Source organism: Ochotona princeps, chromosome 22 (assembly GCF_030435755.1).
Source record: "Ochotona princeps isolate mOchPri1 chromosome 22, mOchPri1.hap1, whole genome shotgun sequence".
In the NCBI taxonomy this organism is placed as follows: Eukaryota; Metazoa; Chordata; class Mammalia; order Lagomorpha; family Ochotonidae; genus Ochotona; species Ochotona princeps.
In genome coordinates this window covers 31,719,164-31,729,717 of record NC_080853.1, presented here as the reverse complement: position 1 = coordinate 31,729,717, position 10,554 = coordinate 31,719,164, and the positions used below count along the sequence as shown (strand labels likewise).

Below are 10,554 nucleotides of genomic sequence, written 5' to 3'. Positions count from 1 at the left end.
TATTTTGAGATTGGAAATATTTACTGTAAAATTAAATAGAATGACCGAACCCTTCGGAAGTATAGTCTCACACGTTACTTAAAGAAGAAAGGCTTTCACTCATAACAAACACTCTTATTTCTCAGCATTATGCTGAAGTTGAGTTAGCTCATTTGCAGACCACAGTTCATTATTTAACTTTGTATTTTTTTTTTTGGTTCCCTTAATATCTTTCACGTACTTTATTAACTAAGAAATATCCTGGCCATTGTATTCGCAGGCACGCCAAGCTTTTTAATCATACCTAACTCAACACAGGAAATTGTCTTCTACAAGACTAGAGACGGGCTCTGTTAGTTTACTAACTGCCTTTTCTAATTGGAATTCATTACCATTGTATATTCGGCGAACTGTGACTCTGGCGTTTATTTGCTATGTTGATTAAATCCAGTTTCTCACATGCAAAGTATCCCTCTTTCAATAAAGAAAATATTTATTGAATTATATCCTCTGGTAATTAAAAAAAAAAAAGAGGTAAACATTCTGCATCTCCTGCATGTTTGAAAGTGACCTCTGCTTCCTGTCACACTGGATTGGCATACTTTAATTTCCCAAGAAATATCAGATCTCAATAGTAGGCTTGCATGCTATAAATTCACATTAGTGTGCTTCCACCCACTTGGGACTCATCCAAGTAAGTCAGTTAACACTGTTGGAGGATAAATAAATCCTTGAACTTCTCCCCATTAAAGTGCTGGTGGTGAGGCAACAGCCCACACTTTTACCTTTTGCCAGTTGAGAAATCAAAAGTTTCATTATATAACCCTTCCTGCTAGATACTTGGAGGAATTACAACACACTCCTTCGAGTTTAGAAATGTTGTTTCTCCTGTCCTCATTTTACACAGACCCATCTGCATGGAAGCCACCTCAGAGACTTCTGAAGAACAAGGAGAAATGTAGCCATGCTGGCAAAGCTGGTCATTTTTGTTGTGGATCTCATGCTTGCTTTGGCCATTTCTGTTACTCTCTATGCTGTTTACTTACTAGCAACGACGGGGATTTTTATTTCAGTTGTTTTCTGTCTTCTCCGAGGGGACACGGAAACAAGCTGTGACTTCAACAAGGGCAGAGTCTGGGTGCTGGATTCCAGCAAGGCTGCTGGGAAGCCACTTGAAGGCCACACAGAGAAACTGAGCACCAGGGTGCTTCCTGTCCACTGTCCAGAGGTAAGGCAATGGGCCACACTGCACAGGGACAGCATTTCTCACTTGCAAGAAGCAAGGAGCTCTCTGCTATGGAAGAGGCACTTGAGAAGACTTGCAAAGATGGCACACCCACCTAAACAAGAAATACTCTCTTCAGGTGAGTGAATCAACTGCTCAGCTTAATTCTCCTCTTCAGAAAAGCTATAGCCACAATGAACCTGCGTTCTTGAGCATGTTAATTTGATTTTTTAAAATAAAAAATGTCTTTTAAGAACAAAAACTCTCATTTGTCAGCATCATGCTGCAATCTAGTTAGTACATTTGAGGACCAATAGAGATGTTGATTTTTAAATCACTGCCTTCACTTTTAATAGCACTTTGGGTAACATCTATGGCTGCTGCATTGTTACACTGAGACTCTTACTCACCCAGAAACAACGGAGCTATTTTTCTTTCCCAAGCATTGATCAGAGTTTCAGTGTTCCCTAGAAATGTTGCTGCAAGTTTACTTTTGAGAACATGCATAAAACTTTGGCTACCTATGATATTTTTTCTTGACACCAGCTAGTGAGGTGTGCAACAGCTGCCCTCGAGTGAACAGAGTATTTTCAAAATGGCCCTTGGAATAGAAATGATGTTTGCGTATGTGCATATGCAGAACAGAGACTTACTATCATGGTGGTTCATTATCTGGACACAGCACATCGTGGCGAGAAAATTTCAGCATTGCCTAATGAACTCATTTGGAATTACTTGGTTGGTTGGTCTCTTTTTAGCATTTGTTCAGGGGAATAAAATGGATCAATTCTATCTCTTTCTTTTTCCAGACAAATGGTTATTGTAAGTGAACAGTGCCTGGGCTTTCATGGTAAAATTCAATATGTTTAATGGAGTACACACATTGCGGAAGAGTCTAATAAACTGACCCAACGTTATCAGTTACAATTATACTTCTTAAAACCCATCCCTTGTCCTGTTATTTCTCCTTCATTGCCTTGTGGACTTTTGATATCTTAACTTCTTAAGTTATTTTCTGCCTGATAAGCTGAAAAATTATGTTATGCCAAGTAATGTCTAGATGATTCCTTACCAAGGAAAATAGTAGTTCAATATCACAGGCAGTAAATATTCAAACTTTTATAAAATAATTAAATTGTGTTAGGATAACAATGGAAGGCATGTTTTTGTTCTGGTGTTTACTGAGAATAAAAGCTCTTTTCATGGAAGAAAATGGTGAAATATTGCTGAAAGAGTACGGACTGTAGTAAGGGATTTTAAAATCCTTTCCATTTCATAACTATGAGTTTATAACATTTATAACAAATTTAGACAGGAGCAACCTATCAGGTGAAGTGTTGTACGCTTAATCAAACCATACCTTAAGTGAGTACCCATGAATACTGATCCCTCACATGGAACTTCCAATTACAGAAGCATCATTTCATGAAACGGTTTGCTCAATATGAAGACAGCTTCACAAATATTATGGGAGGGATACACAGAGTGTGCTTCCATTTGTGACTAAATTTTAATTCATTTCACAGCATGACTGGAGATGCCAGAAAGGAAAAGGAAGAAGTTGGGTAAATTCTGATTCAGAGGAGGCAGCAGAAGAGGTCATGTCCATGAAGCGTGGCCTCAGGCTGGATATTGTAGAGAATTAAGGGGCAGGGATAAGGAAAACAAGCCTAGAAAATGTAGAAGGGACATGACTTGTGAGTGCTGAATGCGAAGGCTATCAAGGCAAGCATTCAGTGTTGCCTTGAACCCAGCTTTTGAATGCCTAAGAAACTACACTGGACTGTGCAAGGACACAGGGGTAACAGAATACAGATGTACCCCAAAAAGATGGCTTCTGTGATCTCTGCCATCTGCCCCCAGAGTTATTTTATCTCCCATGAATTCCTACTGTAAAAGATTAATGTTAATGATTGGATAACACAGGATACCAAAAAATGCTTTGCAGTTGTGACATTTTTGAAAGCTAGCCCTCAGCTTCTACCACATTGTTGTCTTACACCTGCCTTCCAAGTACCCACTGGTACTTGAGCACAGTTGAGTTTCTCAAACCTGCTGGGCAATTCCAACACCCCCTGGAGGGTGTGTGTACACCCAAAGCAGGGACTGCTCCAGAGCCTTTATGTGGGTTCCAGGCGTAATTCAGTTCTGCTGAACCCTAAATTCAGTTACGTGAAAATTCATTTTTTAAATTTATTATGTATCAGCAGGGCTTCTTTTAGTTCGACTTTCTATCAGCACAGTCTTGAAAGTCAAAAGGAGCTTGGGAGTCATTCACTACATTTCTCAGCCAATTAAGACACCTCTACAACATTCCTGAAAGACAGTTGCCTATTTCTGCTTAAGTGTTTTGCATGAGATGCAGTTTCTTAACCTCACAGGGCAGCCTGTTCTTCAGAAGTTCTTTATAGTATCTAATAGAAATCTCAGTTGCCCAACTTTCATTTCTGTGTCCTACTTTTGTTCCATTAAGCAACCCAGAAAACAGCTCACTAAGGACAATGGCTTCACTGAAATCATCAATTCTAAGATGAACCGTTGTCCTTATGAATATTCTGTGACTTGAAGCATTGAACTATGCTTCCCTTTTTTGTACAGATAGAATTTCTTCATGTTCACAATAATTTAAAAAAATCTAAAGTTTTTTTTTTAATGGAGGATCTCCAAATTGTCTTTTCTAACTTCTTGTACATATTTGTTAATCAGGGTTTTTAAAGTAAATTTCTGCAAAGCTTCCTCAAGTCTGGGAGTGTTGCCAATTTGCACTGAAGAACAACATTTTATTAGCACACTCATAACTATTAAAATGGAATTCTAACGCACTGACCCAGTTTCATAGCATATCAAAAGTTTAATTCAACCCAAATGAATCTCACAGATGTCCAATAATTTTCCACTGAATGTTATTTGGAGGGTCAGATGAACCTGAACATTGTGGAAATTTGTCAGTCTTTTCAGTCAAATGTGCTGCTAAGTTTGTGGGAACTGAAGTGCTAAAAGCCACAGATTCTGTGACTTTGTGGCTCGCTGAGGGAGCACAAAGTCTTAGAACACAAGCAGGGAGCTCAGGTTCTGAGCAGAAACCGCAGCTTCTTTCTGTGAAGTCACTACCTCTATCGGCTGCCGTCTCCCCTGAAACAAGGGCATGCGACACCGCTGACTTTCAAGACGATTTAAAAGAGCCTAATTCCACCAAACAATATTAGGTTAAACATATAAAGTCTGATCAGCCAAGAACGCAATGTATCCAGAGGATTGATGTCTCAGTACTAAAGAGAAAGTTCTTTGGATAAAATATTCTTAGGGATCCAAAGTTTATCCTATTATTTTCCTTGCACTACTTCCTCACAACAATTTAGATTATATGCATGCGTGCATCTCACAAGTGTCCATTATTACCTTATTTCAGACACCTCTCCAAAACTCTGAACCCATCCATTTTTATTCTATGTTCAAGCCAGGCTTCTGTTTGGAGCCTAACATTGAAAAATTAAATTACCTGTCTTTCAAGATCCCAATTAGTTCATCCACAATTGAAAACACAAAGTAAATGATATCAGTAGTCATTCCTGGTCTATTATTTTAAAGATATATTGAGTAGTTTTTATTAGTTACTAGTCAGTTTTGTAAAAGATACATAATACTTAGATTTTGATGGCCAAAGTATTTCTTTATGTTATTTGAAAGGATCCACCAACTAGCCATGAAACAGAAGCATCAGGCAAAGTAATCAAGTAATTCCATAAAGAACAGGTAACGCTTTGTCAAAAGTTAAAGCTTCAATATCAAAGCCAATTTTAATTTTATTCATCTTTAATGTCCTATGTTTTGGATGAGGCAATTAATCTGGGCCGTGCAATTCATTTGGACTGCAAATCTTGTTTCTTAAAAGATTTACTAAAAAGAAATGGATTGATTGGCAAAAAAAAAAAAAAAAGTATCTTGAATAAGTCACCAAAAGCAGAGGCAAAAAGTAAAAACAGACAGACTGAACAGCATCAAAACTAAGCCTTCTACACCTCAATCCACAGAGGATAATGACAATTATCCTTTGATAATACAATGAGACAATCCCTGACAGAATGGGAGAAAATAATTACACCGCATAATATGAAGTTACTGTCCAAAACACATGACAATTCCTAACTAAACCAGGACAAAACCAAAATCCACTCACTGTGTTTCTAATGTTTGTTTCTGCCTCGATCTCTAACAAGGCAGAAAACTTGAATAGATACTTTTCGAAAACAGAAATTTCTGCCTGCAAATGAAAAATACTTGCATGCGTATGAAAAAAAGAGGCTCAGATGTCTAATCATCAGGGAAATGCAAATCAAAGCTACAAAGAGATTTATACACACATCATAATTGTAATTGCTATGATAAAAAAGAATGACAGAACAGAAAGAAGTGATGTTGAAATTTGGGACACTATGAATTGTGCTGGTGGAAATGTCAAATGGAACATACGCTATGGAAAACAGCATCATGTATATCAAGAAATTAAAAATAGGATTATGATATGCTTTACCAACTCATTTCTTTCTGGGTATAAATCAAATACTGAAAAGAGTATTTCAAAGACAGAGTTGTATACCCATGTTCATAGCACCATTCTTTCTTTTGTTTTTACAATTTTTTAGCACCATTATTTCTAACAGGCAATGATTTCATGTCATTGGTAGAATTGACATGTCCAAAAGAGTCATTCACATGTTTTAAATGAGCTTCGTATTTTCCAAGCAGATCTGCCAGACTGACAAAGTACTCAGGAAACATTTCATCTCTAGGGGTCATGTGCTTTTCAGCTGGATTTGCTTAACTGCAGAGCAGAGCACTTAGGGGATAACAGGGAAAAATAATATCAACATAATGCTGATAAAATATTAAGACTGTTTACATACTCCCAGTCCCAATCACATAAACTAATAATTTAGGCAAAGACAGCAAGGAAAGGATAAATCACAAAGCCCAAGAGCAAAGGGTGAAGAGTGGGCATCTCTCCAAACAAGCCACCTGCCTGGAAAGACAGCCCCTCCCAGCATCCTAACTGGACAGCACTGGTGCTATATGTGAAGCCTCATCTTTCCTTTACCTCCTTGATTACCAGTGGCCACCAGACAGAATTTCTTATATCTCTAAAAGTATACTTACTTTGTTTGTCCATTTTTTTTCTCAGCATTTACTAAGATTACTTGAGAAGAACATCCAGATGGCAGACATTTAACAATATTGAGGATGAAAATTATTTAACTCAATGCTCCCTGTTTTTGGATATGCATGTTACATCAACAGAATAGTGTCTGGTGGCAACTGCTTGTTCCCTTTTCATTGGGGGATTAGAAAGGACAGGTTTTTCTTTCAAAAAGAAGCAAGTAAGTTGAAATATAATTTATTTCTTCTATTTGAAAGAACATTTTCAACAAGCCAAATGGATACCATATGGCCTGTCAGGAACTTGACATTGAAGAACAATACATGGTTTGTATCTTGTTTTCAGCCACAGCATAGGGGATGTGTTGGATACGGCACTCTAATCGCTGACTGCCATTGTCCTGAATATTTCTCATGGGCACAATTCATTTGCTTTTGTTTTTACACAGTGAATGCCAAAGCAGTTTCAAGCTTTATTTTGTTAAAAAAAAAAAAAAACTCAAGCTAAAATATTTTCTTTTTGAATGAAGCTCTTGTCCCAGTTCTTCCATCACCCCTGGGGATTCATCTAGCCGCATTGAGAAAACTAAACAGAGCTCTAATCTTGATTGTGTATGATGTATATAATCCTGTCCTCTCCCATTACACCCCAGTTTCCTCAAGGGGTAGGGCTTGAAAAATGTTAAGATAGATACATTAGAAATTACATACCTAACTGCTTTTAGATCAAACTGGAATTTGTTCATATTTCAAATTTTTATTCATGTGTTTCATTTTATATGATAATAGAGATCATGATGGCACTTGGTTTTCTTAAGTATAACGAAAGTTAATTGAAAAACTTTAAAAAATGTTTTTATCTATTCAATTGAAAGGCAGACAGAGAGATGGAGAGAGAGAGAACTCCTGTCTGCTAAATGCCCCTAACAGAGCAGGAACCAAACAAGACACTGAGCTGGGAACTCGATCTAATCTTTCCACTGCTCCTGCCTCCCAGGGTCAACACTGGAGGTAACTGGAGTGAGGAGCCAGAGTCGGGTTTCAGGTTAGGTACTCCAACATGGGGCACAGGTATCTTAACCAACAGGCTTCACCATCAGATCAGATAACTGCATCCAAATGAAAGCTTTTTAATATTAATGCATAAGGTGAATATCTTCGTAAAGATGACAATGGTTTCTATTACAACTGTTACACGTATAGACAGAGCATAAGAAGTGTAAAGGGTTAATATTGGAAATGAACTATCCCACCCCATATGAATCTGTTTGTATAACATGATAATTAGGCAGCTTTCCTAGATTTGCCAATGAAAATAAGAAATTCCTGAAAAGGATACCACACTTAAGATACTGTTTAATTTATTTTAGTGGGGATTTTAATCCCTCTGGAGAGATAGTCAAATGTTTGGTTTCCACTAAAATTGTATCAGGTCTCTGGCGCATGAGCATGCACAGTTTGTTGGGCTTCAACAGGGCAGAACTGGTGAGTCCAGTCTGGCCAGGCCTGTCACGAGGAGTTTGCTGGGTAGAACTCAGGCCTTACTTGGAGTAGGTCTCAGGTTTGGATTCCTGACGTGATGAACATCTAAGTTTACATGGACAGTCACAGAGGGACACTGAAGGGTTGAAAAAGAGTACCACTTGAATCTCCAAAAATAAATGTTAAAATATATCCAAGTGGGTAACCCAGTTTGGTCATCACTTTATTCTTTTTTAAAATATGCTAGAGACCATAAAGGGAAAAATGACCTAGGCTCTTTCAAACATGTAGAAACCCAACTACTCACGTTATCATCTTACACACTGGCAGGATGCTGATGTGGAAGCAGAAATGGGACCTAACACAGGCATCCCAAACAGTGGTTTAACATGCAGTATCAGAATGCAGACCCTTCTTTATACTAATTAAAATTTAAAGTAGTGGAAGATACAAAAATGAAAACCTATGAGGGCCTCACATTTGAAAAAAAAAAGTCCATAAAAAGAAGAAGTCTTCAACGACCTCATCGTGCTGGGAGTGGCGGAACTGGCAGCGATTCATAACTGGTGAACTATTAAAACCACTTGAGCAGGTATCTCAGAGCATGCCTCACATCTGGGACTTGGGGTGGGTGGGAAACTGGGTGCGGCTTCTCCCTCAATATCCCCCTTTACCTCAGATACAAGAAGGAAACAATATGGACATAATAGTCTTACCCACTTCCCTATAGCCCCTGAACCTTTTTTTTTTTTTTACCATAATTAACTATATAAAGATTGTCAAAAATATAATTTAAAAAAAAGAAAAACTACTCAAAAAAAACCCACAAAAAAACAAAACAAAAAAAGTCAAGTCTGCGTTCTTTTTTACTCCCTACTTAATATTTGCTCTTCCCAAGCTTCCCCTAACACTTTTTCTGAAATGTGTTTGCACTTATTTTAAAAACAGTGTTGAGCAAAGGACTTGTCTGTAACTGTCTAGTGCCTGGGCTTAGGACAATTAAGGCAAGTGAGCAGCAGTGGTCTAGAACATGAAAGCCCAATAAAGCAGGTAGAGGTTGGGATGGGGACTCTACATTGGTTAGTTTCCATTTGAAAAGGACACAAATCTGAGGATGGTTTACAAACTATATCTGGTTTTAGCTAGTCCTAAGGATCAGCAGGATCCCAGACGACAAAGCATTACAAAACAGTAAACTAATAACAGAGCTGGTACACCCTGATACTCCCTTTTTTTTTTAATTCAAACTTACTTAAGTGTGTTTCAAACTAATAAACATCCTATTTGTGTGACATAAATAATATGCAAACAGACTGTTATGAATAGTATAACATCTGTAGCTCCTAGAAGATTAAACACAGTTAATTAAAGATGACATGAATTATGTAATCATTGTTTTTATGTTTAGTTCTTTCTAGGTCATTCGGACGGCATCCACACATGAATAATAATAAGATTCTCATAAACAAGCAGAAATACCCAGGAGGCATGAAGACTCACAATACTTCAAAAACGCATGCATTAGGAAATCATAACCCCAGGAAAAATAGAACCCATAACACTAAAATCTCAACCTTGAAGAGGATAAACATTCTATTCAATGACAAAATACTAAAACTTGTTGAAATGCCTTAGGAGCTGGGAATATCTACATCCATCAAAATGTCCTCAAAAATTAAATTCAAGAATGTTTCTTCAAAGTTCTTAGCCAAGCCGATACACGCATTTTGCTGCTGTGGAAAACACTGGGCACTGCCTGTCATGGTAGCAGCATGACCCAAGAGCAGCCTCTTTACTGCCCAACTAATGAAAGAAGTCAAATCAGTGTTTGTTACCAAATGTAGCTTCTCTCTCCATTGTCACTGGAACTACCCATAGCCATCGGCATCCCTGGGCTCCGCATCTCTGGATTCAACATTATATAGGTGGTAAACCTAAGAAAAACAAAACATAACAACACAACAATTTTAAAAACACAAGTTGCAGGCCTAGAGAGTGGGCGCAGCTGCTAAGATGCTGCTTGGAATGCTCAAACCAGAGTGTCTGGGTTTGGGTCTAGACACTACTTCCAATCCCAGCCCTAGCTAATGCATTCTAGAAGGTAGCAGTGATAGCTCAAGTACTGGGGGGGTCCCTGTTGATCACTGGGAGACCAGATGGCATTGCTGGCTTAGGCCTGGTACAGCTCAGGCTCCTCCTGGCACTTAGAGAATGAATCAGCAGATGTGAGAGCAATCTCTTTTTTCCAAATAAGATGAAAATAAATGACACTGCTCAACTATTTATGTAGAATTTGCACTGTAGTGCATGTAATCTAGAGGTGATATAAAGTATATTGAGGGCATATAGGTTATATGCAAATATTCCATTTGTTTAAGTAATGTGAGCACCCTCAGATTTTGGTGTCTCAGGAGTTCTAGAGCCAATCTCCCAAAAATGCCAAGGGATTGAATATACTTTCTCCCATGTATCACTTCCTGTAGTTTTCTTGTTTTGATCATTTATACAGTTTGTTTTAACATTAGATTACGCTTAAACTTTAGTAACTGCATTTTATTTAGCCACTTTATATCCTCATTTCTAGATACCTAGCCACCATTAATAGTAACAAGAATTTCTGCAAATAAATAAACTTTTCAAAAATCTATAGCCACAGTTGTAAATACCATACATTCCAAAGAAAACTGGAAATTAATGAAAGAGGGTTATCCACA

At 37.8% G+C, this 10,554-nt stretch overlaps 1 protein-coding gene across 3 annotated transcripts; it reads left to right on the top strand.

Annotated features, from left to right (window-relative positions):
- The first annotated feature begins 866 nt into the window (after nt 1–866).
- Nucleotides 867–9,616, top strand: LOC131482992 (uncharacterized). Of its 3 annotated transcripts, none has more exons than XM_058679685.1 (2): nt 867–1,343; nt 9,249–9,616. In XM_058679685.1, exons 1-2 carry the CDS (start codon nt 944–946, stop codon nt 9,473–9,475), a joined length of 627 nt encoding a protein of 208 aa, XP_058535668.1. In that variant the 5' UTR covers nt 867–943; the 3' UTR covers nt 9,476–9,616. The 3 variants fall into 3 exon arrangements, with proteins under 3 accessions (XP_058535668.1, XP_058535669.1, XP_058535670.1); XM_058679686.1 differs by lacking the exon at nt 9,249–9,616 and adding an exon at nt 4,614–4,677; XM_058679687.1 differs by lacking the exon at nt 9,249–9,616 and adding an exon at nt 3,911–4,273.
- The last annotated feature ends 938 nt before the right edge of the window (nt 9,617–10,554 follow it).